Source organism: Pipistrellus kuhlii, unplaced genomic scaffold, assembly GCF_014108245.1.
Source record: "Pipistrellus kuhlii isolate mPipKuh1 unplaced genomic scaffold, mPipKuh1.p scaffold_m20_p_7, whole genome shotgun sequence".
Taxonomy (NCBI): Eukaryota; Metazoa; Chordata; class Mammalia; order Chiroptera; family Vespertilionidae; genus Pipistrellus; species Pipistrellus kuhlii.
In genome coordinates this window covers 41,924,263-41,949,265 of record NW_023425573.1, presented here as the reverse complement: position 1 = coordinate 41,949,265, position 25,003 = coordinate 41,924,263, and the positions used below count along the sequence as shown (strand labels likewise).

The 25,003-nt window shown below is 39.2% G+C and overlaps 1 protein-coding gene across 2 annotated transcripts in view; it reads left to right on the top strand.

Annotated features, from left to right (window-relative positions):
* B3GALT1 (beta-1,3-galactosyltransferase 1) overlaps window positions 1–17,193 on the top strand; it is a 473,540-nt gene extending 456,347 nt beyond the window's left edge. Inside the window, exons 4-5 of one of the 2 annotated variants that reach the window (XM_045575386.1) lie at window positions 9,659–9,724; window positions 12,436–17,193. In XM_045575386.1, coding sequence (XP_045431342.1) covers window positions 12,664–13,644 — 981 coding nt within the window. In that variant the 5' untranslated portion in view covers window positions 9,659–9,724; window positions 12,436–12,663 and the 3' untranslated portion in view covers window positions 13,645–17,193. The remainder of the gene's footprint in view (window positions 1–9,658; window positions 9,725–12,435) is intronic. The other variant, XM_036421711.2, reaches the window with a different exon arrangement.
* The last annotated feature ends 7,810 nt before the right edge of the window (window positions 17,194–25,003 follow it).

Below are 25,003 nucleotides of genomic sequence, written 5' to 3'. Positions count from 1 at the left end.
AATTACAAATGACCCACCACAACAACAAGCCAGATAATTTATTTAAAATCCAGTTCAGAAAGAAATTTGGGAAAGAATAAGTCAAGGTTTTGACAGTTGACAACTTGTGAAAAACTTTGGAAAATATTAATCCCAGAAAAAGTTCAGATTCTACATTACATTTCCTGAATTTCTCTTTTATTAGTGCTGTGTTGTGTGTGTGTGTGTGTGTGTGTGTGTGTGTGTGTGTTTATTGTCTTTGACAGAAACTTTGTCTTTTATTCAGAAAAATTATTTTTAATTAGAAACATTATAACAAAGTCATGAGATCAGGAATAAAAAAATAGAAGCTAAAATTTGCTTTGAACGGCATAGTACAAAGGGTCAAGCATGGAAGAAAATATCATATGCTAATACTACAAAACATCTTTCAGTGAATCTTTCTAGCACATCATCAATAATTGCTCTAGAATAAGGTCCATTTCTCTATGATATCTCCACAAAGGGCTCATGTTGATGCTACTATTGGATGACAGATTTCTGTTTATGACTACCTGGCAGACATTTACTCAACAATTACATTTTCATCAACTACAGTATTTCTTGCACTATGCTATTATGTTTGGGCATAGTGCTAAAGGTAGACATAGCAATGAGAGTATTGAAATTGTGATAAAGCCAGATAAAATCTTGTCCTTTACAGAGGTTACAGTTTATCAAATATACACAGTGAAAACCAGTTGAGGAAACTAGCCTCTTGATTGAGGGGTCTTTCCATATGACGTAAGGAAACAACCTATAACACAAATATGAAAGTAAAGTTGTAGAAGTATATAGAAGATGAAGAAAGATATAGGTGTGGTAGAGGAAAAAAATGTACTCATGAGAATGGCACCCTTTACATTCTAAATTTCAACTGCACTCTATGAAGAACCCAACAATCTTCCAAACTGAACAGTTCCCTATGCTCCAAATCAATGAAAGAACACCTTTGTTTCTTTGCAAATGCTTTCATCTTACCACTGCATGTCTCTCTGCACAATTAATTTTGCTATTGAGATTTCTCTATTTATTCTTTTAAATTTGAGGTCAAAGTCAATTTTGTCTTTTCCATGAATCTAGCCCAACCATCCCCATTAAGAACTATTTCAGTTATAATAGCATATCTCTAATTATTCTTTCTTTCCACATAGATTATAGTTTATATAGCTATAAGTTCCTTAAACATAAGGAATTTGCATTTAGTATATAAATTTAATATGTAACATTTATGAGTTTCAATTGTGGGGCTGTCAAATACAATGAAGGAATAAATTAAAATAAAAGCATAGTATTTCTTTTTCATTACAACAAAAAGAACAGAGAATAATAAACTGTCAGCATGTCTCCATACTCAAGAATAGGCACAAGTATGATGACATGTGTAATATTATAGGTAAAATGAACATATCATGGAAAAAGAACCAATGACTTTTCAGCAATTTTTAAATATTTTTATTGATTTCAGACAGGAAGTGAGAGGGATAGAGAGAGACATCATTGATGAGAGAATTATTGATTGGCTGCCTCCTGCTCGCCCCCTACTGGGAGAGGGGAGATTGAGTCCACAACCCAGAAATGTGTCCTTGGCTGGAATCGAACCTGAGGCCCTTTATTCCACAGGCTGATGCTCTATCCACTGGACCAAACCAGCTTGGGCCTAAATAATTTTTTTATTGACTGGTAAGAAAGAGAGAGAGACATTGATTTGCTGTTCCATCCATTTATGCATTCACTGACCAGGGATCAAACCTGCAATCTTGGAATATCAGGATGATGCTCTAACTAACTGAGCTACCTGGCCAGAGTTCAGCAATTTTTGAGAGTATATTTATTGTGGTTTATTTTAAATTAAGGCAGCCTCATTTTCGGTGAGTTCATCTAGGGAAAGGGCCCAAAGCAAGCTAAAAAAAATTTAAAAAGTCATGTGACATTTAGTCAAAAGACACATGCCTTACATTTTAAAGAGCATAGAGAGAGAAAATAGAGTTTTAAAATATAATCCTCAATTCAATAGGCTGCTACTCACATGGCCAGCATGGGTTTATTTATTTATTTAATGATAGTTGGTATTCTCTCAAGCAATACTGAAATGGCCAGCAATTAATAATAACAAATATTAAATTCTATATGCCATTGTGAAGTTTACTGTGTACCTCACAAACGGCCTGAAAACGATGACCATCATTTCATTTTATACTTTAAAAAGTAGAGAGAGTGGTGTGTGGCTTGAGGTTCTTAACAACAGAATATACTTTACCAGGTTAAGAAGAAAGGAATTCGTTGAAAGAGTTTATGCAGTGCATAAAATCTCTGGGAGGACAAGACCCAGGTTTGGTTATTAACCAACTAGAACAGCACAGCCTTGAACAGTACAGCCCAAACAGTGCCTGACAACTATTTGGAGGTGTTTTAGAGGACACATCATTGCTTCTACTGCCTCTACTCCCACCTATGATGTTCATGTTTAGAAGCTGGAAATTCCATCACAGTGGTTCCACAAGAACCAGACACCTTTGTCTCACTCTATATGCTTTGCAATCAATCCAAATCACTAGAAAGTCACTGCCATCTTATGTTGCTCAGTCCTGTGTCTGTATCTTGCCCAGAGGCACCTTTTTGGTGGAAGCTAGATCATATGTCTCTTTCCTAGTTGTAAAGGGACCTGGAAATTTTAGTTTTGGACTCCAGCCTCTTTCACAACTGACCAGCCAAAGGGGGATTGTATTGGGAAATCAGTTAACTAAACTACCAAGTCTGCCATAATTGGAGAATTTACTTGACTAGAGTCATATAGCTAAGTAAGTGGCAGAGCCAAAGTTATCAGATCCTACACTCTTTCCCAGATAAAATGATTGCTTCATTATGATAAAGTAGAGTAGTTCCTCTAACCTTCAGAGTTTAATTAAAATATTATTTAAGAGCAACTATTTCCTTTTGACTTGTAATTGTATGAACTCCAAGCATCATTATTACTGGTTTTTTAGATATCTTAATATTGTGAAGGGAGTAGTCTTGTGAATGGAGATGAGTCCTTCATCCTTTTTCCAGTTCTCATTAAAATATAATGACTGATATATCTAAGTTATGAATCTAAGGATCCCAGGATCAGAAAGACCCTTGAGCCATAGTAATACACACATGAATTATGAGTCCATTTTCTCTACCTCTCATATTACATCACAGAAAATTAAAAGAAATAAGAGAAAAAAATTAATCTGACTACTATATAAAAAGTGAAATACAGAATATAGTGTATGGACCCACACATTACAGTTTAACAGACTTGTGTTCAAGTTTAATAACTTGAGGGCAAGTTGCTTAATCTCTTTGGGCCTCAGTTTTCTCTTCTATAAAATAGAAACAAGGACACCTATTTCTTATAATTATTGATAAGATTGAGTATAAATTATAGAGAATAATATATGTGAGTAGAGGCAGGTGAAGCAATAATGTGTCCTCTATATATGTAAATCATATTATGAATAGGTATTTCTAAAGCACTTATAAAATCCTAGCAAAGAATAAGTTTTGATTAAATAGAAACTGCTGTTTAAAAATATTATTTTAAAGCACAAGCACAAAGGTTTGAGAGACAACCAAGAACTGAGGCAGGGCTGAATGATAAAATTTAAGTCCTACAGGAGGCCACTGCTTGAAGACTGAGATAGTTGTTTCATCTGCTGTATGGAAACAACACAGAGAGTCAGCAAAATGAAACAAAAAATATGGTCCAAATTAAAACAAAAACAAGATAAAACTTTAGAAAAAAAGCTTTATAAAATGTAGATTAATAGTTTTCCTAGATACAATATCAATATGCGAATACATGCTGCATTTCTAAACACTAATAATGAACTATCAGAAAGAAAAAAAATTTAATCCCATTCACAATTGCATCTAAAATAATAAAATACCTAAGAATAAATTTAACCAAGGAAGTAATAACACAGTGCCATAAGATTGACTGCCTAATTTTCATTGACAGCATAGACATAAAATTATTTTGGGTTATTATGTATTCCAATAAATTGATATTGTATAAAGGAGCTTTTGAATTAGAAAAGGAAAATAATTTGTTAATTCTCCTCCTTATCATCAGTTGCTGTGTAGTACTAATAGCATTTTTTTAAATATGACCTAGAATAAAATTACCTCTCTATGAGGAGCTTTATAAAACATTTCACCTTAGACTTTGTAAATTTCAGATAGCAAATACACTAACATCTTTATGGTTTCTAAAAATATCTCTTTATATCAACCCCTCCAAATAATGTGCCAAATAAGTACTCTTTTTAGAGTACATAGCTCATCATTTTTAAATTCTCCCAGCTGCTGATTATATTAGTAAAATGTCTTTCCTTTCATCCTCTTCCACAGCTGTAATAAAAAAAATTCTGGCATTTCCTTCCCAAGAAGCTCTACCCAGACGCATTGCCGGGCTCCCATATTCCTATGTTAAATAAGTGATTGCTCTGTCCATCTTTAGAAATGTGTCTCATATAAGGCAGTCAAGATACAATATCCGTTACTGCAAATGAAGCCAAGCATTTATGTAAAATAATAAGACAGCCTCATTTTCACTTTTCCCTGGGAGAATTATAGCGATGTTTAAAAAATCCTCTGAATTCTGTCTAGAACTAGGACAACCTATTGATTTGAAGAAAGCTATAATCTTCCCTGGTAATTTGAAGTGCACTTTCCCCGCAGTGAATCAGAATAGCAAGAGCCTTAAACCCAAACAAAGGCATCCTCATCCAAACCCCTTCTCTTTCAAGCTGGCCCCATGCCTCTGAATGCAAGGGACTTAGGAAGACCTTTTCAGTACATTTCAAGGCATATCGAACTAAAAGGAGAAAGGTTCCAATAATTTCTTCCAGATTTAGGAGAGAAGTGATTTCAAACTGCCAAGACATGACGACTATCACCTCTTGCTTTCCGCCTGTTCCTCACTGCAAATGATCTGTTGGGCAAGTTCAATTATGGGGTCGCTCTCAAAGGATTCATGATTAGATTTTTAAAATGAACAAATTAGCTCTTTGTCTTTCTGAGGCAGAGGAGGCAGAACACTTGTTTCTCTGAGCATTCAGGGATGTTGACTTCTGTGGGTATGATGCTTCCCACAGCCAAGGAGGCTGCTTATTTGAAAGAAAGGCTGGGAGAGAAGGCCAGCCCTCTGTGATTTGAAGATAATAATTTAGCAAGCTATATAACATAATGGTTTATGAAATTCTTCCTTCAAGGACCATTATCTAGGGCTAATAGTGCTTTATTTCTTCCTCTCTTGTGCTTGTTTAGAGTATAATTACAAGAGCAAGAGGAGGGAAGGGACTTAGGTATCAAGATAATCATTTACCAAATTAATGCAGTCAAATGGAATTCCTGGCCTTTGGGGCTTGTTTATCAATTAGTTCTATTGCTATCTGAGTTTCTGTAGTTCCCCATGGAATGAAATTTGTCTTTATTTTTCACTCCTGTACCAGCTCTAAGAAAAATCAGTTGAGATCAAAACATTTTTCAGAAAGAATCTCTTTTGCTCTTAATATGATGTACTTACTCAGCCAGCTTCTCATCCATTTCAAGAGCAGTTCCTAAGGACTAGTAGTTATCTCTCTCCTTCTTCTGAGTTTCTGTTTTCCTTTCTTTTCTCTCTCTTAACTCTTAAAATTGTTTTTTCCCAAACTGGCTTCTGTTTCTGCACCATGTTTTTAAAGTGACTAAGTGGGTTTTAATGGTAAAACCACTTTTGTAATGTCGTGTGGTGTGAATATTCAGAACTGGCGGGGGGTAAGAGAAGCGCTGGTAGCGTTTCACATCTGCAGAGGAGACAGGAGCATTGGTGGTTTCCCCCGGACACCTGGTATCCCAGGAACTGCTGGAAAATGTGCCTGGCACATTAATGTCTCATCTAGTTTGTGTTTTTACGAGCAAAGAGAAAATGGCAGGAGCGAAGGACTGCTTAAAACTATGCCATCTTCTCCACGTGATCTTAAAAAGTAATCTGAACTACCTTTTCCGAAATATAACAGTAAATCCGAATTGGTATTGCTTTTCACACTCTCGTTTCATTCTTCTTCAAATGCTACATGCAAATGTTTCACCCTTTAAAAGTTGGTTTATCAAAACCCAGGACTGTACCATTTCAAATCAAGAAAATAAAATGTGAAGTCTTTGGAGAGCAAAGTGTTTTATTTTGTTGCCACCCCAGAAAGTAGGTGTTTTGGATGGACTTGTGTCTCCCTAAAAGATATATTGAAATCCTAACTGCCAGTAATTCAGAATGTGATCCTATTTGGAAACAGGGTCCTTCTAGAAATAATCAAGTTAAAATGAATTCACCTGGGTGGACCCTAATGTAATACAATCATTGTCCTTATAAAATGGGGACATTTGGACGCAGACGCAAAGGGAGGATTATACCAAGTAAAGATGAGCTGGAGAGTTAGGGGAGGCATCTATGAGCCAGAGTGCCAGAGATTACCACAGATCCACCATGGAACAGATCCTCCCTCCCAGCCCTCAGAAAAAAAAACAACCATGCCAAACAGTCTTTGACTTCTTGCCTCCAGAATGACACACCTGTGTGGTTTAAGCTACCCAGTTTGCGGTACTTTGTTACAGCAAAGTACCAAAACTAATACAGTGCAGAACTTGCATTTCCAGAAGTCGATGGCATCTGCAGGAGTGGAATGGCCAGGCCACAACTGGAAAACAGGGAGCCAAAAAGATCGAGAAGACGAGGGAAGGTTCCAAACCAAAAAGATGATCTTAGCACGGCATACATTCTGAAGAGCCAAGCAAACAAACCTTAGTTACAGACTCAAAGACTGAATCAGAGTTTGCAAGGCATTCTGGTCTCACCCAAATGTCTCCTCCTCAGAGAGTGACCAATTTATATAAGTAGCCCCCCTCTTCCCTCCTACCTCTGATCAGTTTCTATCCCATTACCCTCACTTTATCTGAATCACAGTACTCTTTGCTACCTGAAATTATTTTTACATTTATTTATCAAGTGTTTTATTTTTATTTTTTTGTAATCCTCTCCTAGAAAGTAAGCTCCCCATCTGTATTGTAAAACAGTGCCTGGCATATCACAGGTGTTCCACACATCTTTGATGAGCAAATGAAGTAGATTTGAAAACCCTTTTTCTTTGAGGCACCAGACAGTGCAAGCAGACTATTAGGTGAGGCCCTGTGTCCTTGCCCAGGAGAGAACGGAAGATGGAACATTTGCCGCGCCAACTCAGAGGAAACTGAGGCATAGGAAGCCAGCTTAAGCCCTCATGGGAAAAGACAAGAATGTGGCACCCCAAACGAAGCACCGGCCACTCAAGAGACACTACCCGCCTGCTTCCAGGACTTACCTCTGGCCATACAACAGAAGAGCTTGAGCAAACTCAGGGACTAATTTACTCAGGATAGCAGACTACCCACCATGCAGTTTCTAGGAGAAACATGTGCTCCTTAAATTGAAATTTCTGCCCCATTAACTTCCTGAAAGGTGGAGGTGGAGAGTTACCAGGGAGTTCTGCTAATGTGGTAATCTGCCATACAGTAACGCCCGGAGGGAAATCTTTCAAGTGTTCTAGTGAATGTTTCTGTTTGGAGGAGTTTGTATTTAATGGATGACAAGTTAATGTGTCGTCAGTGTCTTGGTTGTGGAAGAGCTGCTAAAAGGAATGACAAATGTGTGTGCAGCTTGCTATTTTCCCGATACATTAACGTGTCGGTTAAACAAGATTTTAAACCTTGTAAAACTGAAAGAACCCTCCAGAGAATTGAACTTTGTGACAGATACTCAGCTCCTTCCTCAGAACTTTTCGGTGGACCTTTGGCTTTGAGTTTTCCAGAAAGAAAAATAGAATTCTCTAGCAGGAAAATCTATACAGTGTGGTCACTAACCTTAGGCAAAGAAACCAAGAAACAGATACCGATCCTATATATTTAGAAGAATCTATTGGTATATGTGCTTTAAATCCCAAATCATGACCTGGTGACCTGACATAATCCTCTCAGCCCCGTTAGATCCTGCTCTCTCGATCTCTCTCTTTTTAAATCAAAGATATGTTTTTTGTTTTGTTTTGTTTTTTTAATTGATTTTTGGAGAGAAGGAAAGGGAGGGGAAAAAATCCATGTGAGAGAGAAACATCTATTAGTTGGATGTCGATTGCATGTGCTCCAACCCAGGATTAAACCCACAACCTCGGTATGTGCCCTGACCAGGAATTGAACCCACCATCTTTGGGTGTACAGGACAATACTCCAACCAAGTGAGTGACCTGGCCAGAGCAGATCCTGCTCTTTGTATCAGATGGTAATCTGTCTTCCCCCAGAAACTCAAGTAATCAGCAATGGTCATTAATGCCTCTAATGCGTTTGGAGATTAAGCAGATGTTATTTTTGCCCTTAGTTTATTCCTAAGGCTGCAGAGCCACAGAAAGCCACATAACAATTTAGTATTGCTCACAGAGTAAAACGCGGACATCTGGCCCATTACCAACTACTTCATCCAACAGATATGCAATTACTCTTTAGAGTTAAATGCACCATGTTACTTTCTTGTCTCTTATATTACTGGTTCTGGTCAAGAGGCATATATAGGGGATCCCAAAAAATGTATATACACACTTTAAATCTATAAAGGCAGTGCTTATTAAAATACATTTCATTTTCAAAATTGAGCTAGCAACTGTTAAAATGTGTATACGTTTTTGCGGTACACCCTGTATTTGTATTTGTTTGAAAAATCTGTTCTGTTATGGGGAAAGGGGGCATTTAGCAGCCTTTTTATCCTTATCCTGGGCTGCTCTTCAGTTTCTAGGCCGGTTCCTTGTCCCATTTCAAACCCTCTCTTTTTATAGGTGACAATTGCATTAACTAGAGACCAAAATATAATACTATGCTTACTTTATTTCTCATGTTTGAAAAATAAGGTCAATAGAAAGAATGATTCTTTCAGTGTGTGTGTGTGTGTGTGTGTGTGTGTGTGTGTGTGTGTTTCAGGAGTTCAGAGAAAGGGAACTACAGAATGTTTCTGAACCTCCTCCATAGTTGCAGCTCTCTCTCCACCCCCAGCATCTTTAAGATTTAAAGTGCTCTTTGTGAGTCATCATTTTTTCATGATGAAGAATCCCCTACAGAATTGCTGTAGTGTGTGCGTAGCAAACCAAAATGAACTAGGAAAAAAATCCAAGCAGTGAACACACATCTAAGAAAATGAACATATGGATCCCCGGGAGACCAGCAGCCTGAGCTGCTCCTTGCCACCCTGAGCTTCCCCATCTCAGATTTTGCTTAAGGTCCTAACAGGCCTTAGGAAGCTTGAAATGACCATGAACCACTCACTCATTAGCTGAGTGATCTTGAGCAAGCTACTTCATATCTCTGGGTTTCACTTCTGTCATCTGGGAAATTGAGAAAATACCTCTCAATTTACTGTTGGAATGAAGCTCCATAAAATGTGTGGCATAGAATACCGCACAATGCCTGGTGTACATGAGGCCTACAATAGCAATGGCATGAAATATCATGTTTGTTAGCTGTCTAGGGAAAATTGCTTATTCTTCAATGAGAAGTGTTTATCAATATATAAACGTGTTCATGATCTCACCTATTTCTCTTCTATTTCTCCCTCTTTTAGCTCTTTCTAAACCTCTGGGTACCTGTGTTTATGGAGTCCCTCCCTCACAGAAAGTCACACAGAAAGGTATCGGATAAAACAAACTGTCACTTATCCTTCTAAAGCATAGAACTGTGGGAGAAAGAAATCCTTAATGTAGAAAAATGAATTGCTATTAAAATAAGTGGATAGGATTTGGGTAAAGTAAAACCCTCCCTTACCCCCTTTAGATTGCAAAGATGGGTAACCAGCTACTCAGCTCAGAGCAATTTCTGAGTGCCACTCACTATCTGACCTCTGCTTATCTCAGTAGCTCCAAAGCTCACCATTCCCACCCTCATGCACATCATCTGTGCTCTTCCTTCACTGCACTGTCTGCACTCCTGGCACATACTTCTCTCGTGTTATACCTTTGGATGTACTGTTCCCTTTACCTAGAATGCCCAGCTCTCAACCAGGTAACTCCTAGTTGTCCTTGAAGATGCAGCTCAGATAACTATTCTTAACGATCCATGGTACCCTCTCCAGGTCTAATCGTCATTTGACTCCAGGATGATGGAGGAGCGAGGATCCCCATTGCAGTCTGTGAGAGTGCTGGGCCCTGGATTGTACTGTGCAGTCTGCAGGCCTTTTCCTGGTTCTCTCACAGCCTGTCTGCCGGCCCACCTCTCCTGTGTACCCCAGGAGCTTCCTGATGAAAATGTTTATTCCACTGTTTTCACTGTTTCTTCGAAGTCTTTTCACATAGACTGTGAGTCCCTTGAGGAGGAGTATGGATTCTATTTCTATTTTCCCAGTACCTCTCATTCACTATTAATTCTCCATCAGTAGCCTTGTTAATTTCCAGTAGGGAAGAGCCATTTCCAGATGAGACTCTTTCAGTACATTAACAGCTTAGTCAATAGGTTTCAATTTTGTAGGAAAGTATGAAAGGCAACAAGGGCTATTTGTAGGTAAAGATAAGCTAACAAGAATCAGCAAAGTAGACTAGAATAATGGTGGAGAAAAGTTGGTTTCTAGTACCTTCTTGAGATTCACTCACATCCCTTTGGATTTCAAATGGAGGTGATATCTGTATTCCCAAGGCAAAAAGGCAGACTATGCCTAGACTCATGTTTGTTAGCTGTCTAGGGAAAATTGCTTATTCTTCAATGAGAAGTGTTTATCAATATATAAACTTGTTTTATCGATAATATTAGAATAGCTTCAAGCTGCATGACTCACTCTAGGCCCTAGAGTGAGTCATGCAGCTTGAAGCTATTCTAATATTTACTTAGTTAGAACCATCACCACACTGGGCATTGCTGGCCTCATATGGATCACATATTCACAGTCAGTTCTTGGCTTAGACAAGAAGTCTTGTATTATCTCCACTGTTGCTCAAAATGTATTTTCATTTCATTATGACTATTGTGCTTAGAGGCATAATTTTCAGTCTATAATCCCTATTAAATATTTTCAACATAGTCTGTACATTTAAGTGCACTGTCTTCTTTGAAGCAGACTCTGTTGAAATGGATATCCATTATCTGTTATCTCTGTCTTCCAGGACTACCACATTTTGCTCTAGCTAGAAAGGGACAACTTTTTACATGAATGGACTTTGCAACTTGGCACATATTACCTGGCATGAAAGCAGCTAAAGTTCTAGAAAAGATCTGAGTTCCAAAAGATAACTTTTAAAAAAAAATGTTTTTATTGATTTTAGAAAAAAAAGAAGGGAGAGGGAGAGAGAGAAATAGAAACACCAATGTGAGAGAGAAACATCATTGATCCAAATGCCTTCTGCTGGGGATCAAGCCCAAGACCCCGTGCGTGTGCCCTGACCAGGAACAAACCATGACCTCCCTGGTGCAAGGGAAGATGCTCAATCACTGAGCCATACCAACCAGGCGAAGGACAACTTTTTTGTTTGAACACCAATTGATTAAAGAGCTGTGTCACCGCCCCCAAACTCAATTGTCTCTCTTATTATATTTCTGATATGTGTGCAAGTTAAGTATAACTAAGAAAAAAAAAATTAAAAGAGGCAGTATAATTTCATCACGGGAACATTAAGGTGAATTGTTGAAAACCACAAAAAGTGGGTACCATTTAGATCAACTCCAAAATGAATAATACCCACTGTCTGGAAAGACACTTGTGTGGTGGGCTTCATGCATGAGGAGTAAGGATATTCTCCATGTGGAGCATCACAGGAAACTGAGAAGTGGGAACTAACATTTGTGAGAGTCAGGGTAAAGAAAAAGTGAAGAAAATTTGGGAATTGCTCCTAAATCTGAACCAAAGGAGACCATGTTAGCAGAGATTTTTCCAGTGGTGATCAACACATTTTCACATGCAGAGCTAGAGAAAGTAGAGATGTTGACAACTGATGCCTTTACCGCAGACAAGCAAACAAAAACTCAGAGTTGGAAAAATGGAAAAGAGATACAAGGCTGTGTGAGACTTCACTGCATGAAAGAAGACTTTAGTGTCAGAAGGTGTTTAACTGCAAAGAAGGCCACCTGTGAAGAGAAGGAAACTTGTTTTATGGATAGTTATTAATGTTCCATTCACTGCATATCCATCTAGAGTTCATAATCTATGTATTTGTTATTGGGTGTGATTATCCATAAACCACTTCCATCAAGGGAAGAAAGGGAGGATGGTTGTGTCAGGAAGTTTTTGGTACTGAGGAAACGAATGGTTATGTTTATTTCAGTCATCGTGGGCAATTCTTATACCCATACTGTGTCTATGTGAGAATATGAAATGACTTCATAAATCTGAACAACTTTACTTTATTGATTTTGCAGAGTTAAGAGGAAGATCTATGAGGCATGAAGCCTTCGATCAGTTTGGAAGAAAGTGAAATGGATGCAGTGATAGCAGACTGCTGCTAAGACCCATGGACAATGCCACACTCACACTTCTCTTTGGAACTTTAAGATTAATTAGTAATATGCTACCTTTGCGAGATGAAAAGAAACTAATGCCAAGAAGGCATATTCTTCAGTATTTGGACTAGACCTGCTCTCAAGACCATGGCTTCAAAAGTGTCCTGTCTGTATGTTTTGACAGTTGTGTGTTGGGCCAGCGCTCTCTGGTACTTGAGCGTAACCCGTCCTACTTCTTCCTACACTGGCTCCAAGCCATTCAGCCACCTCACCGTTGCCAGGAAAAACTTAACATTTGGCAACATAAGAACTCGACCTATAAACCCACATTCTTTTGAGTTTCTTATAAACGAGCCCAACAAATGTGAGAAAAACATTCCTTTCCTCGTCATCCTCATTAGCACCACCCACAAAGAATTCGATGCCCGCCAGGCCATCCGGGAGACATGGGGCGACGAGAACAGCTTTAAAGGGATCAAGATCGCCACTCTGTTTCTCCTGGGCAAGAATGCCGATCCTGTTCTGAATCAGATGGTGGAGCAAGAGAGCCAGATCTTCCACGACATCATCGTGGAGGACTTCATCGACTCCTACCATAACCTGACCCTCAAAACACTAATGGGGATGAGATGGGTGGCCACTTTTTGCTCGAAAGCCAAGTATGTCATGAAAACAGACAGTGACATTTTTGTAAACATGGACAACCTCATTTATAAACTACTAAAACCCTCCACTAAACCAAGAAGGAGGTATTTCACCGGCTACGTCATCAATGGAGGGCCCATCCGGGACGTCCGCAGTAAGTGGTACATGCCCAGGGATTTGTACCCCGACAGTAACTACCCGCCCTTCTGTTCGGGGACTGGCTATATCTTCTCAGCCGATGTGGCTGAACTCATTTACAAGACCTCACTCCACACAAGGCTGCTTCACCTGGAAGATGTCTATGTAGGGCTGTGTCTTCGCAAGCTGGGCATTCATCCTTTTCAGAACAGTGGCTTCAATCACTGGAAAATGGCCTACAGTTTGTGCAGATACCGCCGAGTTATCACTGTGCATCAGATCTCTCCGGAAGAGATGCACAGGATCTGGAATGACATGTCAAGCAAGAAGCATCTCAGATGTTAGGATTTTTACCAGTGTAAATACATTTCTTTTTTAAGAAACAGCTTAAAGTGTTGGTATTTTACAGGTGTCACCAGGAGAAGTGAACTGGTGAAGGGGTTTTGTAAAAAGCATTTCCTTCCTGCTCCTAGTTCTTTTCTTGGATTGCCAATTTACAAGCATTAGGCTCCCATCATAGAAACAATGCATAGGTGAGAAGGGCCAGATTTTGTTCTCAGGTCCTTAGGCCTTGCATTTATCTCAAAAAGCAACTTCCTATCAACTGCTAGGATTTGCATACTGTGCGTCTGAGATACAAATCTGGTTCTGGGAAACTGAAACTCACAGTCATGTCTTCATAGCATCTCTGCAGAAGGAAAGAAATAATTCTTTTCCAAAAACAACTCAGAAGTAATGCAAAGTCAGGAAGACACGCTGGATGTGAATGATTAGTATTGTGTGTGCTGTTACATTGAATTTTTACATCCATTGCCACATCGTGTGTACAGTATCTGTGGTTCTAATAAGAAATTAAATTACTAGTAGGCTGCCAGGGAGGCTGCAGTTAAATACATGGAAGCTTAAACTTAAGAGTCAAATGCTTTGTATGTTTGGAAGACGATTCTGCTTGCTCATCAAACACACATGACCTGGTGCCTCCAAGGAGATTTTGCCAGATGTCATTGTTTCTGCTACCCTTCACATCATGTAGCTAAGTGCATTTTACAGTTTCTGTCTCAGGCAGGCACACATATAGAAATAAGTTGGTGGGAGGCCATAAGAACAATAAATCACACAGAGAAAATACAAATTTATATATGCATTATAATTCACATAAGCTTAGCAAGAGTATAAGATGTCCTTCCCACACGTTTGCAAAGTACATGAGAAAAATCTTTTAACAGGTACCAATGTTATTGAATGATTTAGCCCTACAGCTAAGAGATGTAATACTCTCTAATATTTGTAACATCCAAGTACCTCTATCAGCCTGGCTGATAGGAGTGTTCTGAAGACTCTGTAATTGGGGTTCATGGGAAAGAAGAGGGGAAGCTTGAGTTCAGGTTCTACTGATGCCATACTACTTGTTGGGTCATGTAAGCAGGTATCTTTACCTTTATGTGCTTCAAATACGCTCATTTATAAGATGGCTGGAAAAACACCTACCTCACAGGTGCTGTGAGAGCAAATCTCATTTGCTAAGTATTTTGAGATCCTTGGTTTAAAAGGTGCTACATAATGCAATGTATCATGCATTATGCTAACTGCTAAAATAGTTATGTAATTGCAACGATGGTCGGAAGTAGTAGTCACATCATTTTAATATAAAATCTGCCAAAATATTAACTGTTACTGCACCTGATTCTTCTAAGGCTTTTCCTTGGAGATGTTGTTTGGGAAGCTTCAATTTCTCTGTCATTTATTCTGGTTTCAAGGAACAGGTTATTATTTCAGTGCATTGCCCTGATCTCCCAGGATGCTGAAAGGGAAGGCAGCTGGCTTTCTTTGGGGAGGAGCTACTGGTGAGGGGTATATTAGAACAATTGAAGCATGTGCTTTGCAAAATGTTTCACATCAATGTAGATCTCAGGAAGCGTGAGACGTGATCTGAAGTCTCAGTCAGAACTGAGGATCAGTGAAGCTAGTCCACTTCTATCGGAAGAATAGGTCCTCAGGAAACCACACATTCCACAACTTCTACCATTCATTAGAAAACTTGGTTTTCATTCAACGGAAGGCCCACAACTGAAAGAGTGTACCTTTTTTTTAATATGACTTTTGGAAGCCCCCCTAGAAGTTGATAGCAAATAGGTAGACAAAATGAATAAATGGAAGTCATGGCCTGCTTACTAAAAACACTGGATGTCTCATCCCCAGCCCCATAAGAACCCAATGTGAGACAGGCCTCCCAGTCCCTTACTCCATCTTCATCTTACAGTCAACAGAACTATAAGAACTGGGGAGAGATGGGTTAGCACAGGTGAACCGCCCTCCAGCCCCACCCTTTAACGGCTGTGAGTTCCAGTCACTGCAGAGGTCTCATGACTTTGTACTTGGGTCTCCTTTCAGTCGTGTGGCTGAGTCAGGCTTCTGTCTCATACTATCGTCTTGCATTCACCTTATGCTGACTCAAGTCACCATTGGTGTCAAGGAATTATGTGCTATAAGCATCATATATGTACATCTGTCAATTGGTGTGTGTGTGTGTGTGTGTGTGTGTGTGTGTGTGTGTGTTATGAATAGAGCCCTAATCTTTAAAAGGAGCAAAAATCAGAAAACCATGTCTTAAAGAACTATTTCCTAACTTTTTTATGCTAGGTAGTGCCCATGTGACAAACATGTAAATATTCATCAGACCATATGTATATATTTTAAAGACATTTTTTCTTCTCCCCACTGTTCGCATAGCTAGAAGGTGCTTGCTGGGTACATTTTCTTCTGCATGGAGCTTGGCGAGGCAAGGCCATTTGGCCAGTTGCAATAGCATAAAGCATGTTTGCCCTTTGTTTTTTGAATGTTCAAAAATGTTTAAGTCAAGTGATCAGAAAATGCTCTAATTTTCTACTTTTGCCAAATTATGGTTTCAATTATTTGTGATGCCATTTTTTAAAACAATTATTATCATTTCTCTGGTGTAAAATAATATTTCAGACAGTATTGTACTCGGAGTCATTCAGACAGTTTTTACAAAAACCTTCTGACTGTCCCCATACATTTTTTTTGTTTGCATTGTATAACAAAAGGTATTAATAATTAGTGTCTATATTCTTACATTTTCTTTCGTAAATTTATTTCGGGGGAAATTTTTATCTTTGGTGATTAAATTGTGTGGCTTTGTGTCTTCTTACATTGACTCAAATTCCAGTTTCAATATTGTATTTTTAAATACTAGAATAAAAATGAAGATCATTTTTTATTTGGATTAAATTCAGAAAAACAAAACCTCTTTGTGTGATATGATATAGGGACAACAAACTCTTTACGGAGAAGCTAAGGAAGGAGTTTTTCAATCAGATCTCTTTTATCAAAAGACAATGGGACACTTACATAAAATGCCTGGGATTCATTTTCTACCTTTCCTAATATGTGGGTTAGTGGGGGGAATTGATGATGTGATTTCTTCGGTAAAGGTGAAGATCGTTTTTTATAAGCAGCAACGTAACTTGTGAATGAAAGAAGTAATTTACTAGAAACACTTGTTGATGATAATTGACATTTAGGTATATCGCTATATATGAATGACTGTATTTATGTATTTATTTGTCAAAATTGTACATACTATTTCGCCAAATGTAATTGTCTGTAAAAGTGCACTCTCCAGGTTTGTAGTACTGTTTAGGGTTACATGGGTTGCCAATCAAGCTGCTAATCAGAATACTATTTTTTGTATCAATGTTATAAAACTAAAAGTGACATAGATGCTGAAGATGTCTTTACATTCGGTTTCTTCAATGTACACTGTTGGTTGGAAGCACGATGCCGATGTGTAAGCCCATCTGTCCTGAGGAAGATGATGGTTCCATAAAGCTGATTTTTTAAACCATTGGGATAAATAAACAGAAGGAGAACATATTTTCCACTTTGCTTCTTTTCTGAAAGAATTTTTTGGTGAGATGTGATCATTACCATTCGCGGATGCCTTGACATCGTTAACCTTCTTCACAACTTCCATCCAGGTCCTAGTTCAAGCCATACAGAGTTCAGCCCTGACAGCCCAGTCCAACATAACCGTCAACTCGGAGGAGATGCCTTGGTCTAGTAGGCCAGAGGCAATGCCCAGGTTTAGGAAGCTGATATCTCCCTCGCCTCTTGGTGACTTCAGGAAGGTTTTTGTGTTATATTCTATGAGTTGAACATGCCAACAAATTCTATCCAGAGAGCTTTTATATTGTTAATGTGCTTGGTGAATCTGAGGCAAAACTGTCATTCTTATGTTTCACCCACATATATCCTTCGGAATGTTGCATACTATTTTAAAAAGTTTGATAGGCTGGAAAAGATGGTATTCAGGTATCCTTTGAGGCAAACAAGTAGATGCTGGTTGCTGATGCCTGATACCATAAGCAAGAGACTAATAGCTATTTAAGAGACAAGTTCTTTTTATTATCAACCCCAATCTAACTAAATAGGTCTTCTTTGCTTTTTAATGGAAATTTAATTTTGGATCTACTCCCCCTGTACCTTGGAGTTCAAAAAGGTAAAATCTAACAGGGGAGCTGAAATATGTAAATGATGAAAATGTAAAATATATAGATTTGTGTTCCATGTGACTTTTCAAAAGGCCCGGCATCAAGAGCAGTGTTCTATAAGTATTGTCTCAGGCTGGGAGCATCAGGGTCAAGTGGGAATTTATTAGTAACACCCCACCAGACACATGGGGGATGGCTACGCAGTCTGTTCTAACAAGCCCTGTAGTGATGCTGATACACATTGAAGTAGAGAACACTGATCAAGAGCAGGGATTTGCAAACTACACTCTGAACTACATCTGGCCTGCTGCCTAGGAGTTAAGCATGGCTTCAGGACGAACATTTGCAATGAGTTGGTGATAGGAAACACTAACATTGAATCCCAACTAAGCAAAATACTATCTCAATACAAAGAAGTTCACCCTTCTCATTATATGTGTATTGCCAAAACAAAAGCACTCAATTATCATTTTATTATGTTTTTAATTCCATCAATGCAGAAACTGTAGAAATTTGTTATCTAAGAAGACTCACATAGCTTCAACTTTCACTCTTGTTCAAAGCTTAAAATATTTACTTATAGGATCAGGGAAACTTCTAAAAAATTTTGCTACCTACAAAATTCCTCCAATTGTATATGAGGAGTCACATCAATAAAGCATACTGGGATTATCTCCATGAGCCAGGGAAATGACAACATAGTCATGATGATGAATTGTTTTGAAAACCAACAGCTGCATATTATTTCTCAAATATTTTACTTTTCTCTCTGAGTGATTTTTAAAAATTATAAAAGCTTGATTCTAATTGTAACCATTAGCCAAAGTTTAATTAGTATATTGCTTAAAGATGTGTGGGTATTAGACCTAAGACAGTGGGTTTCGTATAGCTTGATTATCATAATTACATTCTATTTTCCCATTTACTTAATTGATTGTCATACTTTCCAGATGGATTCACACTGTTGGAAGAAAATTGAGTACGTTTCTGAGAGGAAAAATAAATTTAAAAAAAAAACAGAAATGGAGCTATTTTTGAAGAACAATGTCCCAGAATATAATCCATGTGAGAATGAAAAATTGCCCTTGACAATATCTAATATCTCCTTACCTCTCTGCTGGTTAAAATAGGCATTTTTGTGAAATGAATGAAAAAGTATTATTGATTCAACTACATCTATAATAACACCAGCTCTACTATCTCTTCAGCCAGAGGTGCCTGGTACTCAAGAAAAATTTTCCATTTAGTTTTCCTTATAGAATCTATTAGTTTTTTACATTATGTCGACTATTCGTTATGCCTCTTACAATGACCTCAGTGCTCACCTGAAGGGAGCACGGCAGGAGAGGTGATTTATTCTCTCTCTAAGGTTCATTCCAGGGTGTTTACTCAGCAGTGGCTGCCTGACATGGCAGGTTGGGCAGAGTTACGTGCGGGGATTCATGATGAAGACTGTTTTTTCAGCAGAGACAAGGATTACCTCACCAAGAGTGAGGTAAGGGGGGGAAATCAGATACTTTCTCCCATTACAAAGCCTTAAATTTGCAGTGCCCTTTCCTTTGTTTTGTCGTCATTGTTTAATCCTAAGAGTACCTCCATTAAGTAGATGCTGTTAACTCAACTGACAGTCCAGGAAACTGAGGCAACAGAGCATTCTGTGACTTACAGGGTGAACCCAGTCCCACTGGTTCTAAAGATTGTATTCACAACCAAAAGAGCATGTGGCCTCTAAAAGGTAAGAACATACCCCTCCTCCCCCACCATTCCATTCCTGTGGGAGTTGATGTAATTATTTTAGTTTTCAGATTGGAACTTCCCACCCCTTATCTTTCTTATTGAGTTATAACTTACAAACGTTAAAAGTTACCCTTTTCAAGTGTACAGATCTGTGAGTTTTGACAAATGCATAAATTTGGGTAACCACCACCATAATTAAGATATGGAACAGTTCTATCACCCCCACCCCACACACCAGATTCTCTCATGCCCCTTTGTACTCAGCCTCCTCCCCACCACCACCACTTGTAGTCTCTGGTATTCACTGATCTCTTTTCAGACTTCTACTCTACATGATATTTGTATTTTATTCAGTAGTAATCATATATAATGTTTAATATTTAGAAAAAGTTTCTTTGGATAACCTATTATAACAACTTAGTACAAGGAAAAAGGGAGAAAATAGAAAAAGACCAAAAAAATATTAAGAAAATGATTAAACAACATAAAACTACAAGTAAAAATATAGTTTAAAAATAAACACCATTTGTGTAGTAATAGCCAAATCTAATGAACATTAATAAGAAGGTACAAGTCAAAAACCTATCACCCCAGTTCACTGAGAGTCTAGCCCCCTCACTAGAACCTTCACAGCCTCTGTCCTTCGGAGCTCCCACACACATTGCCGTTGAGTAGAAATAACAATCTATAAGTTCAATTATATCTTTTTCCCTCTTGGAAGCAAAGGATCCTCTGGAGAGGCGTCCATCACCTGCTAGCTCTTTAAAAAGGCAAGCACTCTCTGCACTCGGGGATTTGTCTCCACACCTGTCTCACGCCACACTCAGGGAAGCTCTCCTTCTGTTACTTGCCTGTGGGTCCTTTCTATTGGTTCCTTCAACATATGCTAGTTCACATGTCCTGTAGGAAAAGATAAATACACAACTACAAACTTCTCTTCAAACTTTATTGACAGACATATCTGAGTTAACTTGGAAAGCATGTCATTTGTAACAATATGCTCCTCAGTCCTAGAAGCAATCTAAGCTATACATACATGGCTGTGGGAGCAGGAAAGATAGCATGAGGGACACACACACTCTACAGCAATGCTTCTAGATTGTAGTGTGCCTTGGAATTACCTGGAAATTTTGTGAAAGTACAGATTGGTAATCCAGTACAGCCCAAGGTTCTGATTTTCTTATAAGCTCTCAAACAGTACTGATGGACTGCCCATAGTACTGTTCCTTGTTTAGCTAAGTGCTGCAAGCCTATTATTCTAGGCTACATTCTAGACAGAACTACTAACATTTGTTAAGTACCTATCATGGACCATACCAAAGGCTTTTGCATGCACCACTCTTTCCATCTTCAGAAATTGTTGGAAAGTATTAAACATTAAGGTGAAGTTTGAGTTTCTAGGAGAGGGAAATATGAATTGAGGCAAGAAGGTAGCTTCCCAGAGGTAAACTGGGTAACTGTTTCCAGGAGAAGAGATGAAATCAGCAGTGATCCATTGCACCCTTAGTCTTTTAAGCTAATAAATCTCACATTGCAAAATACAGTTAAAAACTACCCAGATCTAAAGGAAGAGAGAAAGAGTCAGGAGTAAAAAGTATATTTGACATAAAATATTTAAATGAGTGAGTGAGTGAATGAATGAATGAATGAATGAAAAAGAAAAAGAAAGAAAGAAAGAAAGAAAGAAAAAAAGAAAGAAGAAAGAAAAGAAAAGAGAAAAGAAGAGAAAAGAAAGAGGAAGGAAGGAAGGAAGGAAGGAAGGAAGGAAGGAAGGAAGGAAGGAAGGAAGGAAGGAAGGAAGGAAGGGAAAAATTGTATATAGGACATTTGTTTCCCAAATCCTGTTACTTAACCAGACAAGATCCCAAACACAGCAGCTGCCACAGCTCAGCTGCTATGTGAGAGAAAAAGAAAAAGGAAAGGGAAAGAGAAGTTGAGAAAGAAGTACAAGTGGATCTTTGCCTCTTACAAAGTGTGCTCTGGCCCTATCACACCTACCGTGGTGAAGAGAAAGAAGGCAGCCCGGAAAAACCAACAGCAGATGGCGACCAGAGCTACATGGACGCAGCAGGGCCCAGAGAAGCCAACCAGGGAAGCTGTACCAAGAGAAGAGACAGAGCCTTCTCTCATGGATGATCGAAAATCGGTCCTTAATATTCTAACCAGGAGAAGAAAGAGGAGACAGGTGAAAGAGGCACACCCATGAAGTGACCTTCCAATATGCAATTGTGAGATAACAGAAAACATACGTATTGGTCTCAGCCCAGTTTCTGGTGTAGAAGTCCTAAAACTCCTGTAATTTCTGAAGTAATTCAAGGAGCATCTTTTGTTCTAATGAGATGACCCTGGGAGGGCTCTTGGATGGATCCTGGATGGGGTGGAGGGGAAGGAGGGGGTACCACCAGAAAGACCAAGCCACAACCAGAAGCTTGGAATTTCCAGCCCCAGCCCCACTTCTCCAGGGAGGGGAAGGGGCTGGAAATGCCTCCATAAAATTCCTAAGGGATGGGGTATGGAGATCTTTCAGGGGGATGAACACATCCTCACAGCGAGGGTGACACACCCCATCCCCTTGGGGACAGAAGCTTCCATGCTCATTACCCTCCCAGACCTTGCCCTAAGTATCTCTTCACTTGGCTCTTCCCCTGTGTCCTTTATCATGTCCTTTAATCAGCTGAGATACATAAGCACCTGTTTCCCTGAGTTCTGTGAGCAAATTAGCAAATTAATCAAATCCAAATAAGGGGGGAGTCATGAAAACCTCTGATCAGGGAGAACAGATTGGGAATAAAAACATTGCTTTTCTATATAAGTAGAATATGCTGTTCATTAGGAATCTTTAGCTTAAAATCCCGGGGCAAATTATTCTGAGGGTTGGAAGGCATTGGTGAAAGAGTGTTGGTGAGGCTACTGTGAAATAATTCTGTGAAATCCAAAAACATTCCTTTGCCAGCCATGGTTACAGTGCTTTCCACACATTACCTCCCTTAGTTCCCATTGAAGTCCTACAAAGAAAAAAACTAGAGGCATTCCTATTTACAGAAAGCAAAGGTCCGGAAAGACTATGTAGCTTGTCCAAGGTCACAAAGCTAGTTAGAGATGGAGGGAGGAGGCAGTCTGGTTTCAAGGGTCAAAACCTCAAGCCATTGTGCTAACCAAGCCTGAGGTTGGCTTAGGGGCTTATATCAAACCTAATTTCACAGAAGCTGTGGGCTGCGCAAACACCTGCCCACGTCCAGCAAGTACTGTGCTGCATACACAGAGTATGGGTACCTTGTAGCAGCTTGCCTGAGAGTGACAGACTGTTGGAGAAGGAGATTGTGGTTGGGGAGAGGAAGGAAGACAAGGATCCCAGCAGTGAGGAATTGGATGCAATTCACACAGGGCAGCAGGAAAGAAGACCTATGTCTTCCTTTGAAAATCCTTTTTCCTCTCGCTGAGCTCACTTAAAGGAAGAAAATGAATCCTGCCCGTTGGGAAAAACCAGCTGTAATGAAAAACAACTTTAAAGACCCTTCAGCACACAACGCCTTGAACTACATCACCGACAATGGTTTCGAAGTTTATTTTCAATTTGCGGTTACCCTGAGCAGACATTTGGGGAGCGCAGCAGGAATTCGGGCAGCTCCGCAGCAGCATCTGCCCAGCGTCCATCCTCACAGAGGTGCTTGTCACAGATGATCAGATTCAGACTTCTCCAGACACTTCACCTGCAAAATGGCCAGCCAGGAGCGCTTTCAAGTTTTTTTCCTCGTCACCATTGTTGCTACGTATGCAGTTCTAAGAAAGCAGATTTCTTAGCGAAGACTCTTTTCCCCCATGAAGAAAAAAACTTTACTTTGAAAGCGCAGGCTACAGGTCCTTGTTTTAATCCCAGCCTTGACACTTACTAATTGGCAACCTTAAGCAGGTTATATAAGCGCTCTGCAATGGATGTCCTTATTTATAACAGAGAGGCCTTCATTTATAAAAGGGGGGAGGCCTGTGGGGAAATGAAAATAAATAATGGCCATTATCTTCTTATGTTACATAAAAACAATACAATTTTTGGTTCACTATTATGTTTGCAGCACTTGGCTAAACAATGGCACATAGTAGGTACTTAATAAATAGATGCTGAATAATGAATGTATGAATAACCCTACCCGTTGAAACTGACATTTAGGGACACATGGAAGCTAATTTCTTAATTATTTCTCCCAAGCGGGTGTGGGGTGAGCCCCTTTCAGCCTCTGTTCCTTGTAAGGTGATTATTTCCATGACTACTTGCATGTCTGTTGTCCGAGGAATTTCTTCAAATATTTTCTTTGGTTTAGGTATTTTGTTTCCTGCATCCTATGTTCTGCTTCACTGGTTTATTCCCTTGTTTTGTAATAAATCATTTTCACTGAGTGTCCTAAAAATTGAAGCTACGTGTTTTTAATACTTTCATGTTTAACATGTCTTTATTGTAGCCTGCTATTGATAATTAGATTGGCATAAAATTCTAGACTGAAAAACTTTTCATTCAGTATTTTAAAAGCAATTCTCCAATGTTTTCTATAATCTGATATTGCTTATTAAAGCAAAGTTGGAAATTGTGGTTAAGTATATGAAAGAAGATTAAAAGCTTCACTAATCATACCCAGACACACACACACACACCCCTGTTAACATTGTGACGTATACCTTTCCACTTTCCAGGACACACACACACACAGGACCATAATTTATATACAGTTTCACATCATGACTTTGTTTAATTTTATATCATGCTATCCTCATATCACATATAACTAATCTACTTCTAAGGCCTCTCTCAACTCTAAGAATCAACGATTCCATGACTTGTTAAGTAGAGTTTATAGCATATGGATGTTTTCCGTCAAAATAGCAGACAGTTTAGGCGTTGGTTTCATTGAAACAAGCATGAACTAGAACTGCGGCAAAGGAGGGGGAGGTTATCTCCCTGCCAAGGGCTTTTCATTTAGGACACAGAAGGTTCTCAGAGAGTGTAAGGGAAGCAAAGACACATTACAGATGAGGTTCAATAAATCGTCTGAGTGTGACTCACCGCGAAGGAAAGCATGTAGGATGGAGAAAGGGCCCCACACGGTCTCCTGGAAAGAGCCTGGTGTGCAGCCTTCAGGATGAAAGGGGCTACATACAGGCCCTGCCCTTGAAGATGACAAGTGGGAGCAGAACACACTTGCCCAACTGAACACAGGAGGCCTGAGTGGTGGAAGAGCGCAGGGCCCAGGTGGGCCTGGAAGAGTGAAGGGGAAGTAAAGGCGAAGAGAGCAAGCAGCTAGGGCTGGACACATGGTATGCAGAGTGATGATCCCAGCTGAGGACGAGGACAAGAAGCCCTTTGCAGCAAAGACAGCTTTGTGGTGCTGACCCCTGGGTAGTGGTGGTGTTAAAGGCTCACCTTCTTATCTTTCCTATTGCAATAACAATGTAAGTTTAAGATGAGT